At 51.2% G+C, this 20,495-nt stretch overlaps 1 protein-coding gene across 1 annotated transcript in view; it reads right to left on the minus strand.

Annotated features, from left to right (window-relative positions):
- Positions 1-3,954: 3,954 nt before the first annotated feature.
- The window catches only part of LOC139229093 (protein ABHD8-like), a 33,406-nt gene continuing 16,865 nt past the window's right edge, over positions 3,955-20,495 (minus strand). Inside the window, exons 2-5 of the mRNA XM_070860751.1 lie at positions 12,028-12,807; positions 11,516-11,686; positions 5,771-5,987; positions 3,955-4,387 (exon numbers count right to left, since the gene is read on the minus strand). Coding sequence (XP_070716852.1) covers positions 4,220-4,387; positions 5,771-5,987; positions 11,516-11,686; positions 12,028-12,807 — 1,336 coding nt within the window. The 3' untranslated portion in view covers positions 3,955-4,219. The remainder of the gene's footprint in view (positions 4,388-5,770; positions 5,988-11,515; positions 11,687-12,027; positions 12,808-20,495) is intronic.

Genomic DNA, 20,495 nt, shown 5'->3' on the forward strand with positions numbered 1-20,495 from the left:
GACAGTTGAACCGTTTACAGCAGTGTGACGTATTTCCATTTCGCCCGCAGAAGCCACTCTCTAAATGAGAATGCAGTTGCTTGCCGTGTCAGTGTGCCATCGACCCCATGCCCATTAGGAACGAGCCAAACACGGGACTCCCGAGGAAGGATTGCACAGTCAAGCCCATCATTCGGGGAAGGATTTGAATGTGCATCCCAGCGCTCGCGAGTTTGAAGTCTCAACCAGAACATTAGAGGGAACAAAACCCTCACGGGAAAATGGTCAGAGAGTCGGACCGGGAGTGTTGCATCAAGTCCTGGCAATTTCTTTTCCTGTTCGGAATCTTCAATCCAAGGGAACGGTGCATGGGTAGGTTGTAGGGCACATTAACTTTTTTAAAAAAGTCTAAAAATGACAAAATATATGATCTGTATTAAAACATCAGCAGGCAGAACAATCTAGTGAGTAGCTGAAGGGCAAAGTCCAAATCTATCGGCGATTTCAAAATTCTCATCCTTGTTTTCAAATCCCTCCATGGCCCTCGCCCCTCCCTATCTCTGTAAACCCCTCCAGCCCCACAACCCCCCGAATATCTGAACCTCTCTAATTCTGCCCTCCTGACCATCCCTGATTATAATCACTCCACCATCGGTGGCCGTGCCTTCTGTTGCCTGGGCCCCAAGCTCTGGAACTCCCTCCCTAAACCTCTCCGCCTCGCTACCTCTCTTTCCTCCTTCAAGACGCTCCTTAAAACCGACCTCTTTGACCCAGCTTTTAGTCACCTGCCCTAATTTCTACTTATGCGGCTCGGTGTCAAATTTTTATCTCCTAATACTCCTGTGAAGTGCCTTGGGAAGTTTCACTATGTTAAAGGCGCTATATAAATACAGATTGTTGTTGTAAAGAGTAGACGAGATGGAGGTAAACCGGAGCGGAGTGACTTGGCGGGGGTGCAGGTGTTGGGCACCAAGTTTGGGTTTTCGAACACCTGAAGGAGGTGGGGGTCCGAGAGAGGTAATAAGTTCCAGAGTTGTGGGGCCTGGGCAAGGGAGAGTTGAAGAGCAGAGGGTATGCGAGTAGTCTTGGCTTCGATACGGGAACATACCGCGTGGGATGTGTGGAGCGGAGAGAATTGTTACGCTCAGGGGAGGCACAGCCAACGGGTAGTTTCCAGGCTGTACATTTGATAAGCTCCTGAACTGACTGTATGCAACAAGTGGCCACAAACTCATTACTCCTGGGTGAAAGCTTGTACAGTAGTTTGGAAGGAATCTGGTACAGTTTTTGCAATAACATATTGTAGCCTTTGATCTGAGATCACAGAATGCCAATCAATCGAAAATCAGCCCTGTCTTCCACCTCCCAAATTGTCCCTCCTTGAAAGCCATGCTGATTGTCCCATTGGCACGAGCAGCCCTCCGGTATTTGCCCTCCTCGTGGCCATCCTTTCCGCGTTAGCCCAGGGAACACGTGCGGCAATGGGCTATTCCACTGTGACGGCATCGCACCAAATCTCAACGCCCCCCGCCCCCTCATCCTCACCTGAAGTCTGCACTTTCCGGGTCACGGGATGACACTCGGGGGGGAGGAGCCCTTGCTGACTGACTCCTATCCCGGCTCAGCAGGCTGTGGCTGTAGCACACTTGAGCGCTACCCTGCCTGAACTCAGCCTAGAGCGGGAGCTCGAAGCTGGGGCTTTTCCTGGCCAGCTGAGCAGGAGGTTGGCGACGGCCACACACCCGTGCCCAGCAGCGTGTGCCAGCTGCTTCCGGCGGGCAAAGGAACTGCGGGTGTCACGTAAGCTGAACCGGGATTGCCAGACCTCGCAGAAACACACTCCCAGCCAGCACCGCCATCCTGTAAGGGTCATAGAATCACAGAAATTTACAGCACAGAAGGAGGCCATTCAGCCCATCGTGTCCCTGCCGGCCGACAAAGAGCTACCCAGTCTAATCCCACTTTCCAGCTCGCGGTCCGTAGCCCTGCAGGTTACGGCACTTCAGGTGCACAGCCAAGTACTTTTTAAATGTGTTGAGGGTTTCTGCCTCTACCACCCTTTCAGGCAGTGAGTTCCAGACCCCCACCACCTCTGGGTGAAGAAATCTCCCCTCAAATCCCCTCTAAACCTTCTACCAGTTACTTTAAATCTATGTCCCCTGGTTATTGACCCCTCTGCTAAGGGAAATAGGTCCTTCCTATCCACTCTATCCAGGCACCTTGTAATTCTATACACCTCAATAAGGTCTCCCCGAGATAAGGGATCGATTCAAACTGCTTCCAAATCCATCCCTCATCTCCAAGGTGATTCATCGACCAATCAATTGATGGTTGCAACCTCCTATTTAAACACACATTACAAAAATAAAAGTGAAACACAGTTAGGATCTGGAGAAGACTTCTATACTGAGACCCAACACATAATGGCCATCAGAACCTCATTCCAAGGTGGATTTCAGAATACCACACAGCAATGTAGTGCAGTGATCACTTATCGCCCCTCGCTCAGTGAACGCACCCTCAGGTTATTCGTTTCACAAGTGGCAGATGTTTGTCGCACAGCACTGACCACTGGCTACCCCTTGTGATTGATGTTAAAAATAATTACGCTTTTTCAAAATTAAAGTGTTTTTGTCTCCCCCTCCCCCCCAACCTCCTCCCGTTTTACGTCCAACCTTAATTCTGGGGATGAATACAACATCTTAAAAAATCAAATACAGAGAATAACGTATACCCGGGAGTGAGTTACAGGCTGGAATCTAATCGAGGGGTTCAAATGATATAAACGGCAAGGACAAAACCGAGTCTGTTTAAATCTATTATTAGAACTCCAAAATAAAGAACTCCCTTGGTATTTCTCCCATGGATCCATAATTTTTATAAAACAATATGCATCGGTATTAGTGGGGACCAATATATCCCATATTATCATATTTTTAACAACATAGAGTATAATATAAATAACAGTGAATATTACACACTAGTATATATACTGTAAATAACTAACATTCTGTATATTATATAACAGCACATTTCATCGGTCAGTGTATATAGTACACGATACGTGATGCAAGTACCCTTCGGTGCTCAGGTTGTGAGTGGGTTAGTATTTGGGAGAGGCGAGTGGGTGGGTGGTGACGGATTGAGGTGTCACATGATTCCACGATGGGTCAGGTGACCAGACCTGGTGGAAACGCAGAGCAAAGCTGGCCAATAACTTGAAAAAGAGAGATTGCAATCTCATAAAAATGTGATTTTCAAATGCAGAAGTGGTGAGGGGGATGGGGGTTGTCACGGTCTCGCGGAACGTAATGCCCCAATTCCAGGAGCTTCCATTCCCCTCCCCCACCCACACCAAACTTGCCTGGGCTTGGGTACGTAAGGACTTGAGACTCCAAGCCCTCCGCGTTACTTGTACGGCCATTCAGTCGGCCCAGGATGCGCGGATTTGGCGCGTTTGACCCATTCTCTGGGCCTCCCGGATTATGACAACACTGGGTGGGCGTATTCCAGGAAGATTTCATCACATGACCTCCAATGACCCCACCCTGCCCCCTCACCCTCCCGCCATTGGTTGCCCGACACATCCGTCCTCGCAGTGCCCCCCTCCCCTTCCCTGCAGCCAATCAGAAAGCAAACAGACTCTTCGTTACCCCCTCGGCTGCCAATCAAACCCCCTCCCCCCCCATCTGGAGTATTTTCCCAACTAATAAAAAGTGTTAAAAAAAAATGGGGTGATAAAAGCCCCACTTGCAATTTATTTAATGCCCCGATGATTTGTCCCCTGGGTGTTGCTCGCGGCAATATCCTGGAGATTAATTGCTGGAGACTCCAGGCCAGTTCTGGAGGGGTGGACAATCACTATAGTACTCCCAAAACACTGCGTGACGCCTTGCTCTTTCACTTAATGCCGTTTCGGATTATGTGGAGATTTGTTTTGTTAAATAAAAAATTACACGAGGGATGATAAACCACCACAGTTAGCTGCCGTTTATCGAATATACATTGTACAGGTTGTCACTCCGTTACACCAACACCTGAGGCCTCGGTTGAGGCCCAGTCACAGGCTAAATCCTCTCGGCCAATCACATGACCTAAGCAACATAGCCGCACGTCTCAAGCAGCCTCAAAGTGTCGAGAATCTCTGACAGCTTCTCTCAATCGGCATGTCAACCAAGCCATTTGTTGTTTCTCCCCCCAGAGTTTGCGGATAAACAGTTGTACCATCGAGCGAGCGACTTTACTTGTTGTTTTCCGTCGTCCGTTCGGTCTCTGCTTTCTCGCTGGCCGTGACCTCTGGTTCCCACAGCAGGAACTCGTGCAGCAGGGTGTTCACCATCTCGGGGCACTCCATCATCACCATGTGACTCCCCTCATCAATGACTTTCAGGAAGGCAATCAGTAAGATCTGATTGGTGAAAAGAATCTGTGGTTAATAGAGGTTTGGTTGGAAAAACCAAATAAAGCCAATTATTATTTAAATAGAGAGAGATTACAAAGTGCTGTGGTACAGAGGGATCTGGGGGTCCTTGTGCATCAAACTCAAAAACTTAGTATGCAGGTACAGCAAGTGATCAGGAAGGCAAATGGAATGTTGGCCTTTATTGTAAGGGGGATGGAGTATAAAAGCAGGGAAGTCCTGCTACAACTGTACAGGGTATTGGTGAGGCCACACCTGGAATACTACGTGCAGTATGGGTCTCCATATTTACGAAAGGATATACTTGCTTTGGAGGCAGTTCAGAGAAGGTTCACTCGGTTGATTCCTGAGATGAGGGGGTTGACTTTTGAAGAAAGGTTGAGCAGGTTGGGCCTCTACTTATTGGAGTTTAGAAAAATGAGAGGTGATCTTATTGAAACATATAAGATTCTGAGGGGGCTCGACAAGGTAGATGCAGAGAGGATGTTTCCCCTCGTGGGGGAATCTAGAACTAGGGGGCATAGCCTCAGAATAAGGGGCCGCCCATTTAAAACTGAGATGAGGAGGAATTTCTTCTCTCAGAGGGTTGTAAATCTGTGGAATTCTCTGCCCCAGAGAGCTGTGGAGGCTGGGTCATTGAATATATTTAAGGCGGAGATAGACAGATTTTTGAGCGATAAGGGAGTAAAGGGTTATGGGGAGCGGGCGGGGAAGTGGAGCTGAGTCCATGATCAGATCAGCCATGATCTTATTGAATGGCGGAGCAGGCTCGAGGGGCCGAATGGCCGACTCCTGCTCCTATTTCTGATGTTCTTGACTCAGCCTAGCTGCTGTTGAAACCCTCATCCATGCCTTTGTTAACTCCAGTTACTTCAAAAATCTGTCCATCTCCACCTTAAATATATTCAATGACCCAGCCTCCACAGCTCTCTGGGGCAGAGAATTCCACAGATTTACAATCCTCTGAGAGAAGAAATTCCTCCTCATCTCCATTCTAGATGGGCGACCCCTTATTTTTAAACTATGCCCCTAGTTCTGGATTCCCCCACGAGGGGCAGAGATGGAAGGGGTTACGGAAGTAGATCACGGCCGCTTCTGAGTACAGTGTGACATCCGGAAACCTTGGGACCAAGGCCGTTCCGGGTTCCAGGTATTTCCGGATTTCGGAATGTCTCTGCCTGGGCCGAGGTCGGACCGCTGAGGTGGGGGAGTCTGGATTTCAGAACATTTTCCCGTTTCCGGATGACCTCGCCACGGATCGGTCCGGATTCCGGAACATTCCGAATTTCGGAACTCCAGATTTTGGACGCTCAACCTGTATATATAAAATCGGGGATGACAGCTTGATTGAGACGGAAGAGAGTCCATTACCTCAGCCATGCGTTGGTCTTCATCCACAGGGACAAACCTGTCGTGCATCCCGTGCATCAGCAGGACGGGTACAGTCAGCTCCGCATGGTACACCTCATCACCCTCGGGCCAGTACTGCCCGCTCATCATCGCCCGCAGCACGAACGAGGTTACCTTGAAAGCATTGCCCTCCTTCAACAACTGCTTCTCCTTGGCCCCCTGACGAGCAAATGCCGCCCTGGTGAGTCACCGGAAAAAAGCAAAGACACGAGTCGATTAATGAACAACACCCACGGGGTGGCCCGACCAGACCAGGACCGGACTATCACAAAGGCTCAACAATCGTGGAAAAGAGAAGGCTGAGGGGGCCGTGACAGTGTGTACGATGAGGAATAGGGGCGATGTAGAGATGTTTCCAAGTGTGGGGGAGACCAGAACTAGGGGGCCATCAATATAAGACAGTCACTAATAAACCCAATGGGGAATTCAGGAGAAACTTCTTTCCCCAGAGAGCGGTGAGAATGTGGAACTCGCTGCCACAGGGAGGGGTTGAGGCGAATAGTATCGATATATTTAAGGGGAGGCTGGATAAACACATGAGGGAGAAGGGAATAGAGGGATATGGTGATGGGGTGAGATGGAGAGGGGTGGGAGGGGGCTGGTGTGGAGCATAAACCCCGGCACGGACCCGATGGGCCGAATGGCCTGTTTCTGGGCTGTACGTTCCATGTAATGAGTTGATGAACATCTGTTTCGTGGGCAGCACTCTTGCCCCTGAGTCAGAAGGTTATGGGTTCATGCCCCACTCCAGAGACTTGAGCACAGAAATCTAGGCTGATACTCCAGTGCAGTGCTGAGGGAGTGCTGCACTGTCTGAGGTGCCGCCTTTCGGATGAGACGTTAAACTGAGGCCCCGTCTGCCCTCTCAGGTTTGATATAAAAGATCCCCGGTGTCCTGGGACCAACATTTATCCTTCAACTAACATCACAAAAAACAGATTATCTGGTCATTATCACATTGCTGTGTGTGGGAGCTTGCTGTGCGCAAATTGGCTGCTGCGTTTCCCACATTACAACAGTGATTACACTTCAAAAAGTACTTCATTGGCTGTAAAGCACTTTGAAACATTCAGGTTGTGAAAGGCGTTATAGAAATGCAAGTCTTTATGGTGATTGAGTTAGGAGAGTATCTCACTCTACAATGCCACCCAGTGGCCAGATGCTGCAACTACATTGTGACTGTTGACATAGCAAAATTGAATGGGAAATATTGAAGTAGCAATTTGGAAAATGTGACCAAAGATTGTGACAGCAGCAGTAAGGTATCCCATCTATAACCAACGTCCACATTATAGAGCAGAGGTCACTGGGATAGTAAACAGTAGCGCTGGCTGATCATTCCAGCTCCTCGCCCAGCAAGGCCAAAGAACAATGGTAGCAGCCAATGCTGCCCCTGCTGGGAGCAGCTAACTCAGCACAGAGCAGGGATTAAACCCCGGGGCCTTCCTGATCCAGGTCTGCACCATCGGAACCGCTGTGTTCATTTCTTGTGAGGCACATTAATGCTGGGAAATTAATCACAGCTCAACCTCGAGAACATAGGAACAGGACAAGGCCCATTCAGCCCCTCGAGCCTGCTCCACCATTCAATGAGATCATGGCTGATCTGCGACCTAACTCCATAAACCCGCCTTTGCCCCATATCCCTCAACACCTTTGGTTAACAAAAATCTATCATCTCCGATTTAAAATTAACAATTGACCCGGCATCAATTGCCGTTTGGGGGAAGAGAGTTCCAAACCTCTCCCACCCTGTGTGTGTAGAAATGTTTCCTAATTTCACTCCTGAAAGGTCTGGCTCTAATTTTTAGACTGTGCCCCTAGTCCCAGACTCCCCAACCAGCGGCAATAGTCTCTCTCTATCTACCCTCTCTGTTCCCCTTAATATCCTGAAAACTTCCATCAGATCGCCCCTTAACCTTGTAAATTCCGGGGAATACAACCCGTTTGTGTAATCTCTCCTATTGCTGCCAGTATCACATGACAGAAATTTATTTACATTTCCCATAGCAACCATTATAACAACATCAGAAATAGGAGCAGGAGTCGGCCATTCGGCCCCTCGAGCATGCTCCACCATTTAATAAGATCATGGCTGATCCGATCATGGACTCAGCTCCACTTCCCTGCCCGCTCCCCATAACCCTTTATTTCCTTATTGCTCAAAAATCTGTCTATCTCCACCCCAAATATATTCAATGGCCCAGCCTCCACAGCTCTCTGGGGCAGAGAATTCTACAGATTTACAACCCTCTGAGAGAAGAAATTCCTCATCTCAGTTTTAAATGGGCAGCCCCTTATTCTGAGACCAGGCCCCCTAGTTCTAGATTCCCCCACGAGGGAAACATCCTCTCTGCATCTACCCTGTCCAGCCCCCTCAGAATCTTATATGTTTCAATAAGATCACCTCTCATTCTTCTAAACTCCAATGAGTAGAGGCCCAACCTGCTCAACCTTTCCTCATTAGTCAACCCCTTCAACTCAGGAATCAACCGAGTGAACCTTCTCTGAACTGCCTCCAATGCAAGTATATCCTTTCGTAAATACGGAGACCAAAACTGTACGCAGTACTCCAGGTGTGGCCTCATCTTACAGATATCCAGCTCTAGCCATTTCTCAATAACCGTTATTAATTTCTCCACTTCCTCATGGAGGAAATTCTTGGTTCTTCTTGCACGCTCTTGCGCCATTCGTCTATTGAAATCAAACGCAGGTAATGTTCAAAGATCACACTTACACCTCTCTTACACCTATCCAGCACTCCTTTCCACTTCCTCAGCCACACAAACATCAATATTCAGACCTCACCTTTATATATGCTCCATAGCCACTTAGCCTGTCTATATCCCATTGCAGACTTTTTTGTGTCCTTCTGAGTTAGTTGGCCAATGACTGACCAAACCAAGTTGAGTTTTGTGCCAAGTCCAGTTAAGTTTTGTGCTGTTCACTAAAACCCTCCAGAGACTGGACTTGAGGTGCTGCCCAAATTAATGTCACAAGCCCCTCGACAGCTACCAGTCAGAAAGGATCAGCAATCCTCCAGAATTAAACTGACATCTCCAGGAATTAAAGATCAATCTCCCGGAACACTTTTGCCAGCGACACCTGGGAAGAAATATCAGAGGGGCATTTTTCAAATTTACGCTCAACACTTGCTTGTTCATCGATTATAATAATATGGGAGATTGGACAATGGTCGTTTGATCGAGCGAGGCGGTCGGAGGCAAGAGGTCAAATTTCCGGGAATACCTCTGTAATGTATTTGCTTCATGGGATCTTGCTTCAGAATTCACAGCAACACATTGCTATTAAGAACTAGTTGGTTTATCAGTAAAAGGTTTAACAATCACACGACACATTACCGGTCCATCCACCAGGCTCACAACCACCTGCCCCATCGTGGATCCCCCGAACCCAACTGGCTGGGGTTTTATTGAGTCTTGTGAACATCACGTGACTGGCTAAGCCACTCACAATGCAACAGCTCTACAACTATTTTAAACTAAACTTTTAATCAAGTGTCCCCTTTGGTAAGGGCATGACAACTCATAAATTTAGACACTAAACTTTAAGGAAGCTTAGCTCAAATTAAAATTTGGTTGCCGGGGGTGATGATGCACTCCAGTCCCTCCGGTGCCCACCTCTCGCGGAAGGCCGCGAGCGTACCGGTGGACACCGCGTGCTCCATCTCCAGGGACACCCTGGCTCGGATGTAACGACAGAAGAGAGGCAGGCAGTCGGGCTGAACGACCCCCTCGACCGCCCGCTGCCTGGACCGGCTGATGGCACACTTGGCCGTGCCCAGGAGCAGTCCTACGAGGAGGGCCTTGGACCTACCCGCTCCCCACCGCACAGGGTGCCCAAAGATCCGGAGTGTGGGACTGAAGTGCAACCAGAATTTCAGGAGCAGCCCTTTTAAATAATGGAACAGGGGCTGCAACCTCGTGCCTTCAATAAAAACATGGAACACGGACTCTTCCAGACCGCAGAAATTGCAGGCGGCCTGGGAGTCTGTGAACCGGCTTAAAAATTTATTGCACGGCACTGCTCCGTGCACCACCCTCCAGGCCAAGTCCCCGATAAATAAGGGGAGGACTCCCGCGTAGAGTGCCCTCCATCGGGGACCCCCGCCTCCTCCGGACGGCAAGATGGTACGCCATGGCGTGTCCGGACGGCAGGCGAGGGTGGCAAGGTGGAGAGTGTGCAGGAGCAGCCCGTACAGGAATCCCCTCCGCGCGGAACTGAAAGGCACAGAGGGGATTTCCCGGAGGAGGCTCAAGTTGTGAGGCGCCGGCTCCCGATGGAGGTAGCTCTACAAACCTGTGAACATACTCATAGGAGCCTACATTACAGCCACCAACCAGAAACATAGAAAATAGGTGCAGGAGTAGGCCATTCGGCCCTTCGAGCCTGCACCACCATTCAATAAGATCATTGCTGAACATTCACCTCAGTACCCCTTTCCTGCTTTCTCTCCATACCCCTTGATCCCTTTAGCCGTAAGGGCCACATCTAACTCCCTTTTGAATATATCCAATGAACTGGCATCAACAACTCTCTACAGCAGGGAATTCCACAGGTTAACAACTCTCTGAGTGAAGAAGTTTCTCCTCATCTCGGTCCTAAATGGCTTACCCCTATCCTTAGACTGTGTCCCCTGGTTCTGGACTTCCCCAACATCGGGAACATTCTTCCTGCATCTAACATGTCCAGTCCCGTCAGAATTTTATATGTTTCTATGAGAACACATCTCATCCTTCTAAACTCCAGTGAATACAGGCCCAGTCTCTCCTCATATGTCAGTCCAGCCATCCCGGGAATTAGTCTGGTGAACCTTCGCTGCACTCCCTCAATAGCAAGAACATCCTTCCTCAGATTAGGAGACCAAAACTCTAAACAATATTCCAGGTGAGGCCTCACCAAGGCCCTGTACAACTGCAGTAAGACCTCCCTGCTCCTATACTCAAATCACCTAGCTATAAAGGCCAACATACCATTTGCCTTCTTCACCGCCTGCTGTACCTGCATGCCAACTTTCAATGACTGATGTACCATGACACCCAGGTCTCGTTGCACCTCCCCTTTTCCTAATTTGCCGCCATTCAGGTAATATTGTGCCTTCGTGTTTTTGCCACCAAAGTGGATAACCTCACATTTATCCACATTATACTGCATCTGCCATGCATTTGCCCACTCACCTAACCTATCCAAGTCACCCTGCAGCCTCTTAGCGTCCCCTTCACAGCTCACACCGCCACCCGGCTTAGTGTCATCTGCAAACTTGGAGATATTACGCTCAATTCCTTCATCTAAATCATTAATATATATTGTAAATAACTGGGGTCCCAGCACTAAACCCTGTGGCACCCCACTAGTCACTGTCTGCCATTCAGAAAAGGACCCGTTTATCCCGACTCTCTGCTTCCTGTCTGCCAACCAGTTCTCTATCCACGTCAGTACATTACCCCCAATACCATGTACTTTAATTTTGCACACCAATCTCTTGTGCGGGACCTTGTCAAAAGGACTTTTTAAAACCAAAGCTGGTAAACATACTGACAGAGGAGACTTTCATCCGGTTAGACGGAGGTTGGATTTGAACCCGGGTCCCAGAGATAAAAGGTTGGTGGCAAATCCGCGGCCCCGCCCACTTCCCCGCAGCATTGCCGTTAAACCATTCACACACGCTAAGCAGCTCGGCCTTACTTGAGAAAACTCCAGACGAGACAGGGCGAGAGGCAGTGCAGGACACAGATCGGGAGGTTGAAGATTGAGTAGAGGCTGGGTTCCAGTGCAGTCGGTCCGCCCCCGTTTATCATCACCACCTTGTGCACTTGATCCGGATACTCGTGAGCCAGGAACGTACAGAATGAAACCCTGCGGGAGAAAGACTTCAGGGTAAGACACCGGACACATACTGCTGGGATACCCGAGAAACTACACCTGACAGACCCTTCCGGCCTTCAAGCTCTCCCTCCATTGCAACCTTCCTCGTGCATTCTAGCAACACTGCTGTAGCTATCTCTCCTCATGAACTTTCCTCTCATCCCTCAATAGAACACTTCTTTACCTTCACCCACCCCTCAGCCACGGGTCCTGAGGCCAAGTACAGTCCCCGAACGGCCGAATCCCCCTCACCAACCCAGTTCATGCCAACGCCAGTTGGCGCATTTACCCACGGGAGGGAGGTTGAAGACAATGGCTCGGTATAAACGTACCCGTAGGAGTGTCCGATCAGAATGTTGCGCTTTTTCCCGTAGCGCTTGAAGATGGCTCTCATGTCCTCGGCGAGGGCGTAAAAGGTGTAGGCAGCGCCAATCTTTGGCGCGGAGCTGGAGCCATGCCCAGCGAGGTCGGGGGCCACCACCTCGTAGCCCAGTTTGCCGAAGAAGTCCAGCTGCTCTTTCCAGATATCCAGCGAGCCACCCACGCCGTGGATGAAGAAAAGAGCCACGTCGGAATGTGTGCCCTTGCAGCTGGTGATCCGCTTCTTGCAGTCGATCACCACCGTCTTCTTGGGCTTGCGCCTGCGCCGCTTGGCCGTGCCCGGCTCCGGGGCGGTGTGGCCGTTGGCAGCAGCGGGCTGGGGCCCGGTGGAGTTGGCATCGGAGAGCTCGATCTCCACCGTTCTGCCAGGCTCGGTGTTGCCGTTGCGACAGTGCAGGATCTCGGAGCAGACGACGTCGCCCAGGTTCTCGATCACCACCTGCCCGTTGCGATAGACGGAGATCTTGCGCTTGCAGTGCACCACGCCTTTACCGGACAGCTCCTCCTCCTCCTCCCGCTGCTCCACCGGCACCACCGCCACCGCATTCTCCTCTTCCACAGGAGTCCGGCACGGCACAATGTGCTTGACCCGCAGGACACGCCCGGGCTTCACCTCGACGTAATCGTAGCCGTCGCTGGACTCCACGCTGTCAATGGCGCCCACCATGTTCAGTGTCCCGCCGGTGATGCAGCACATGATCCCGTCGGTTATGCTGGTCAACATATTGGTCCTTGGAAGGGCAGAAAATTGGAGACAGAGACAACGTTAGGGAAGCATTTCAGACTTTCTACCTCCATTCCAATTAAACAAATCTTTAAAAAACTTTTTTGAATCAAAAGATAGATTTGCATTTCTATAACACCTTTTCCCGAAGTCCCAAAGCACTTTACAGACAATGAAGTACTTTTTGAAGTATAGTCATTTTTTTATTGTAGGGAAACGCAGCAGTTAATTTGCGCACAGCAAGCTCCCACAAACAGCAATGTAATAATGACCAGATAATCTGTTTTAGTGATGTTGGTCGAGGGATAAATATTGGCCCCAGGACACCGGGGAGAACTCCCCTGCTCTTCTTCGAAATAGTGCCCTGGGATCTTTTACATCCACCTGAGAGAGCAGACGGGGCCTCGGTTTAACATCTCATCCAAAAGACGGCACCTCCGACAGTGCGGCGCTCCCTCAGCATTACACTGAAGTGTCAGCCTGGATCTTTGTGCTCAAGTCCCTGAAGTGGGATTTGAACCCACCGCCTTCTGACTGAGGCGAGAGTGCTGCCCACTGAGCCACAGCTGACACAGTGCTGCACTCCCTCGGCACTGCATTGGAGTGTCAGCCTAGATTATGTGAAACTCCCGAAAGTCCAAGAACGCAGGCTTGAATGCTTATGGCGGAAACCTGGTTTAGCCATTCATTGCCAGATCTGGCTGGACCAGATCATGCACTATCGGGTCTTGCCAAAACTACTCACTATTCCAGGATCATCCGGCTTCTCTCTTCAATTACCAAACATCTTCTTAAACCCCTCTCCCTTCCACCCCGTTTCCAACAAGTGCGAGGAGTTCATGGACTTCTTTGTCATTGATATTGAGACCATCCGTCCAGCTGACCCAGTCGTATTCCTCTCTCCCTCGCCCACCAAACCAATCTTCCCCCAGAGTTTCCTCCTGCCTTATCCCGGAACTTGCAACTTTAGGCCCTCTCCTATCTCCCCTCATGCCCTCTCCAAACTCATTTTGTCGATGGGACTCAACTCCTGATCCCTCGACCCTATTCCCACCAAACTGCTGACAACCCACCTTCCTTGCCGAGCTGATATTAACAGTTCTCTTTCCTCAGGTATGTCATGTTTGTAGCCACAATGTAACACCACTGTATTACTGTATACACTCAACTTAGATGCACACCTTGACCACAAGGGGTGAACTTGTGGGAGACACTCCTCACCTGATCACACAGGTATAAAAAGGGAGGTCCCACACAGGGTCATCACTTCTGGAGTGCTGTAATAAAGAGTTAAGGTCACAGAGTGACCTTGTCCCTGGAATGTGCCTCGTGTGGTTTCATACTGTAGAGTAAGGACTTTACATTGGCGACGGGAATTCACGACCCACGAGAATGGCCACCGGTAGCACAGAGGAACGGTACTGTGTCGGGGAAGACTGGGACGATTTTGTCGAGAGGCTTCAGCAAAGCTTCGTTATGAAAGACTGGCTGGGGGATGCAGCGGCCGACAAGAGAAGGACTAATCTGCTGACCAGCTGCGGGCCAAAGACTTACGCGCTCATGAAGGACTTACTAGCACCCGAAAAGCCGGCGGACAAAACCTTTGAAGAGCTCAGCAAATTAATCAGGGAGCACCTCAAACCGGCGAGCAGCATACATATGGCCCGACACAGATTCTACACCCACCAACGTCGTGAAGGACAGAGCATACCGGACTTTGTAGTGGACCTCCGGCGTTTGGCCAGCCTCTGTAAGTTCACAGATGCCTGCAGGGGGGAGATGCTAAGGGACTTCTTTATCGAGGGCATCGGTCATGCGGGAATTTTTCGCAAGTTAATTGCGACCAAGGATTTGACCTTGGAAGCGGTGGCGTTGATAGCTCAAACTTTCATGGCGGGAGAGGAAGAGACAAAAATGATTTACGCGCGCAATTCTGCCTCTAACGTGGTGATGGATCAGGGAGTCAACATCATAAATGCTACTCAGAGCCCCGCAGGCAGGCAGGGGCAGTCCAACATTTACCAGGCAGCAAGAGACCCCAGAGCAGGACCTCAACAGAGACAATGGCAGGCTGAACAGACATTCACATCATCACAGTGGACAATGCGGCTCGGGATGGGGCCATTGACAACCTCTAATAGGATACTTAAGATCAGTCAAAGCGACAGTCAGCGCGGAATTCCTGGCCATAGTCCCTTTGTCCCCAACAATGGAAACTTTAACTCGTGCTGGAGGTGTGGGGGAAAACATTCAGCCAGATCTTGCAGATTCCAACATTTTGTCTGCAGAAACTGCAATCTCAGTGGCCATTTAGCCCGAATGTGTAGAAAACCTGTAACCAGACTGATACATGAGACAGAGGGACCAGAAGAGGGTTCTGTGAGGCAGGATGACTTTTGGGGCAAATCGATGGATGCCGAGGTTCAGCGGGTCCATGTGGCGAATATTCACAGTTCATACACCAGAACACCACCAATGATGATGAGGGTTTTGTTGAACGGTATCCCAGTACGCATGGAGCTGGACACTGGGGCCAGCCAGTCACTCAGCAATTCGAGAAGCTATGGCCACTCAAAGCCAGTGGACCCAAATTAGAACATATTGAGACACAATTACGGACTTACACCAAGGAAATCATTCCGGTGCTAGGCAGTGCAATGTTGGCTGTCACACACAATGGGCTAGTGAACCGGCTGCCGCTCTGGATTGTCCCGGGCAATGGTCCCGTTCTGCTGGGGAGGAGCTGGTTAGTCGAGATGAACTGGAAATGGGGGGATGTTCACGCAATGTCCTCGGTGGGGCGAAGTTCGTGCTCACAAGTTCTATAACAATTCGAGTCACTATTTCAACCGGGCATCGGGACTTTCAAAGGCACTAAAGTAGTGATACACATCACCCCGGATGCCAGGCCAGTGCACCACAAAGCCAGAGTGGTGCCGTATGTGATGCGTGAAAAAATCGAGAGCGAATTGGACCGGCTGTTGCGAGAGGGCATCATCTCGCCTGTTGAATTCAGTGACTGGGCGAGCCCCATTGTTCCCGTCCTAAAAGCGGATGGCTCTGTCAGGATCTGTGGCAACTACAAGGTCACCATCAATCGGATGTCCCTACAAGATCAATACCCGCTCCCGAGAGCGGAGGACCTCTTTGCCACACTGGCAGGCGGCAAGCTGTTCACCAAGTTGGATCTCACTTCAGCCTATATGACCCAGGAACTGGCTGATGAATCCAAATTACTGACCACCATCACCACGCACAAGGGACTGTTTGTGTATAACAGGTGCCTGTTTGACATTCGATCAGCGGCTGTGATTTTCCAACGTAACATGGAAAGCCTGCTTAAATCCATTCCTGGAACGATCGTATTCCAGGACGACATCCTCATCACGGGTCGAGACACCGAGGAACACCTCCACAACCTGGAGGAGGTGCTACGCCGACTGGACCGGGTAGGCCTGCGACTCAAGAAGTCTAAATGTGTGTTTTTAGCTCCCGAGGTTGAGTTTCTGGGCAGGAGGATTGCTGCAGATGGGATTCGGCCCACCGAATCCAAAACAGAGGCGATTCGACGAGCACCCAGGCCCTGCAACACATCGGAGCAGCGTTCATTCCTGGGACTGTTGAACTATTTCGGGAACTTTCTGCCGAACTTGAGCATGTTGTTGGAGCCGCTACACGTGCTCCTGCGTAAGGGTTACGATTGGTTTTGGGGGACTGTCAGGAACGGGATTTTGATCGGGCGCAAAACCTACTTTGTTCAAACAAGTTGTTGACCCTGTACGACCCCTGTAAACGTTTAGTTCTGAATTGTGATGCATCGTCCTATGGGGTTGGGTGCGTGTTGCAGCAGGGTAACGCTGAGGGTCAGCTACAACCTGTGGCTTATGCCTCCAGTCACTCTCTCAAGCAGAACAGGGATATGGGATGATCGAGAAGGAAGCGCTTGCATGTGTCTATGCTGTAAAAAAAAATGCATCAGTACCTCTTCGGTCGGAAGTTTGAATTAGAGACGGACCACAAGCCACTCACATCCCTGTTGTCAGACAGCCAGGCTGTCAATGCCAACGCATCAGCTCGCATACAGCGATGGGCCCTCACGCTAGCGGCCTATGACTACTCCATCCGGCACCGGCCCGCCATTGAAAACTGCGGTGACGCACTCAGCAGGCTCCCACCGGCCACCACCGAGAGGGCAGCGGAGCAAAGCGCTGAGATGGTCATGGCTGTCGATGCCTTTGACAGCGCAGGCTCCCCCATCACAGCCCGCCAGATCAAAATCTGGACAAACAGAGATCCCCTCCTATCCCTAATTAAGAAATGTGTCCTGACTGGGGATTGGGCGCCCGCACACAGAGCATGCCCTGAGGAGGTCAGACCGTTCCACAGGCGGATGGATGAGCTCTCCATCCAAGCCGACTGCCTACTATGGGGCAGCCGGGTAGTCATATCCCAGAAGGGCAGGGAGGCATTCATCAGGGAACTCCACAGCGAGCACCCAGGCATTGTGATGATGAAGGCCATTGCCTGGTCACACGTTTGGTGGCCTGGAATTGATTCAGACCTGGAACACTGGGTTCGCAGGTGCACGACGTGTGCCCAGCTGGGTAATGCCCCCAGGGAGGTCCCACTCAGCCCGTGGCCCTGGCCCACCAGGCCATGGTCACGCATTCACATTGACTACACGGGCCTGTTCATGGGGAAGATGTTCCTCATTGTAGTAGATGCACACTCGAAATGGATCGAGTGCATCATCCTGAATTCATGCACGTCATCCACCACCGTGGAAAGCCTACGTGCGATCTTCACAACCCATGGCTTGCCGGACATCCTGGTTAGTGATAGCGGCCCATGTTTCACGAGCTATGAATTCTGGGAGTTTATGTCGGGCAATGGCATCAACCTCGTCAGGACTCCGACGTTCAAGCCGGCCTCTAATGGCCAGGCGGAACGGGCAGTCCAAATCATTAAGCAAGGTATGCTCGGGATTCAAGGACCCTCCCTACAATGCCGCCTATCGCGTCTCCTGCTGGCCTATAGATCCCGCTCGCACTCGCTCATGGGGGTCCCGCCCGCAGAGCTACTCATGAAACGGACACTCAAAACTCGGTTGTCCCTCATTCACCCAGTCCTGACCGACATAGTTGAGGGCAAGCGCCAGTCCCAAAACGAGTACCATGACCGTAATTCGAGGGGGAGATGTATAGAAATAAATGATCCTGTATTCGTCCTCAATCACGCCATGGGGCCCAAATGGCTTGAGGGCACTGTAATTGGCAAAGAGAGGAATAGGGTCATCGTGGTAAAACTCAACAATGGTCAGATATGCCGTAAGCATCTGGACCAAGTAAAAATAAGGTTCAGCATGGACACGGAGGAACCTGAAGAAGACCATGAGATGGAGCTCACAACACCGCCAGTGAATGAGCAACAAGAGCAATCAGAAGAATGCACAGTCCCTGCGGTCAGCCCGGACAGGCCGGAATCACCACAGGTGACAGACACTCACGTCAGTGTCCAACAACCAGAGCCCCAACTGCGGCGCCCCACGAGGGAGGTAGACCACCTGACAGACTAAACCTATGATCCCAATAAAACTTGGGGGGGGGGGGCGGTGGGGGAGGTGATGTCATGTAACACCACTGTATCACTGTATACACTCAAACTAGATGCACACCTTGACCACAAGGGGTGAACTTGTGGGAGACACTCCTTACCTGATCACACAGGTATATAAAAGGAGGTCCCACTCAGGGTCATCACTTCTGGAGTCCTGTAATAAAGAGTTAAGGTCCCAGAGTGACCTTGTCCCTGGAATGTGCCTCGTGTGGTTTCATGCTGTAGAGTAAGGACTTTACAAGTTACTGTCCCCCTCCCCTTCAATTCTGCCGTCATCACCCCCCCAAAAAACTCTTGACCCCTCAGTCCTTGCAAACTGTCAGCCCATCTACAACCTCCCTTTCCTCTCCAATGTCCTTGAAACTCATGTCCCATCCCAAATCCATGCCCATCTTTCTCATAACTCCATGTTTGAACCCCATATCCTCTCCATCACAAAGACCAGCTAGTGCCAGCTCCGTAACATCGGCCATCTCCACCTCTGCCTCATCCCTATTTATTGTGGTGTCAGCTGTCCGAAGGTCGTGGGTTCGAGTCCCACTCCAGGGACCAGAGCACAAAATCCAGGTCGACACTCAGTGCAGTACTGAGGGAGTGCCGCACTGTCGGAGGGGCAGTGCTGAGGGAGCCTCGCACTGTCGGAGGGGCAGTACTGAGGGAGCGCCGCACTGTCGGAGGGGCAGTGCTGAAGGAGCGCCGCACTGTCGGAGGGGCAGTGCTGAAGGAGTGCCGCACTGTCGGAAGGGCAGTACTGAGGGAGCGCCGCACTGTCGGAAGGGCAGTACTGAGGGAGCGCCGCACTGTCAGAGGGCAGTACTGAGGGAGCGCCGCACTGTCGGAGGGGCGGTACTGAGGGAGCGCCGCACTGTCGGAGGGGCAGTACTGAGGGAGCGCCGCACTGTCGGAGGGCAGTACTGAGGGAGTGCCGCACTGTCGGAGGGGCAGTGCTGAGGGAGTGCCGCACTGTCGGAGGGGCAGTGCTGAGGGAGTGCCGCACTGTCGGAGGGGCAGTACTGAGGGAGTGCCGCACTGTCGGAGGGGCAGTACTGAGGGAGTGCCGCACTGTCGGAGGGGCAGTACTGAGGGAGTGCCACACTGTCGGAGGGGCAGTACTGAGGGAGCGCCACACTGTCGGAGGGCAGTACTGAGGGAGCACCTCGGTTTAATGAGATGTTAAACTGAGGCTCGGTCTGCTCTCTCAGGTGGATGTAAAAGATCCCACGGAACTATTTCGAAGAAGAGCAGGGGAGTTCTCCCCGGTGTCCCAGGGCCAATATTTATCCTCAATCACTAAAACAGATTATCTGGTCATTATCACATTGCTATGTGTGGGAGCTTGCTGTGCGCAAATTGGCTGCCATGTTTCCTACATTACAACAGTGACTACACTCCAAAAGTACTTCATTGGCTGAGGTGTGTGGGGGGCCTGACCCATCCACCTCCATGGCACGAACCTGGTATTGCAGTACTTCCAGGAACGGTGCAGTGGCTCTAGGCCTTTTGGCTAAGAGCATTGGCGCAGAGTGATCCTTGATGTGTGCAAGGTGACCTCTGGCGTTTGTGATTTGACAAAGAATTGGAAAGATTGGCTGTAAAGTGCTTTGAGATGCCCGCTGGTCGTGAAGGGCGATATAAATACAAGTCTTTCTTATGTTATCTCGAGACTCGACTGTTCCAATGCTCGGATGGTCGGCCTCCCACCCTGAGCTCATCCAAAACTCTGCTGCCCCCGTGTCCTAACTCGCACCCAGTCCCGCTCACCCATCACCCCCTGTGCTCACTGACCCCGTGTCCTAACTCGCACCCAGTCCCGCTCACCCATCACCCCCTGTGCTCACTGCCCCCGTGTCCTAACTCACACCCAGTCCCACTCACCCATCACCCCCTGTGCTCACTGCCCCCGTGTCCTAACTCACACCCAGTCCCACTCACCCATCACCCGCTGTGCTCGCTGCCCCGTGTCCTAACTCACACCGAGTCCCACTCACCCATCACCCCTGTGCTCACTGCCCCGTGTCCTAACTCACACCCAGTCCCACTCACCCATCACCCCCTGTGCTCACTGACCCCGTGTCCTAA

Source organism: Pristiophorus japonicus, chromosome 18 (genome assembly GCF_044704955.1).
Source record: "Pristiophorus japonicus isolate sPriJap1 chromosome 18, sPriJap1.hap1, whole genome shotgun sequence".
Classification (NCBI taxonomy): Eukaryota; Metazoa; Chordata; class Chondrichthyes; family Pristiophoridae; genus Pristiophorus; species Pristiophorus japonicus.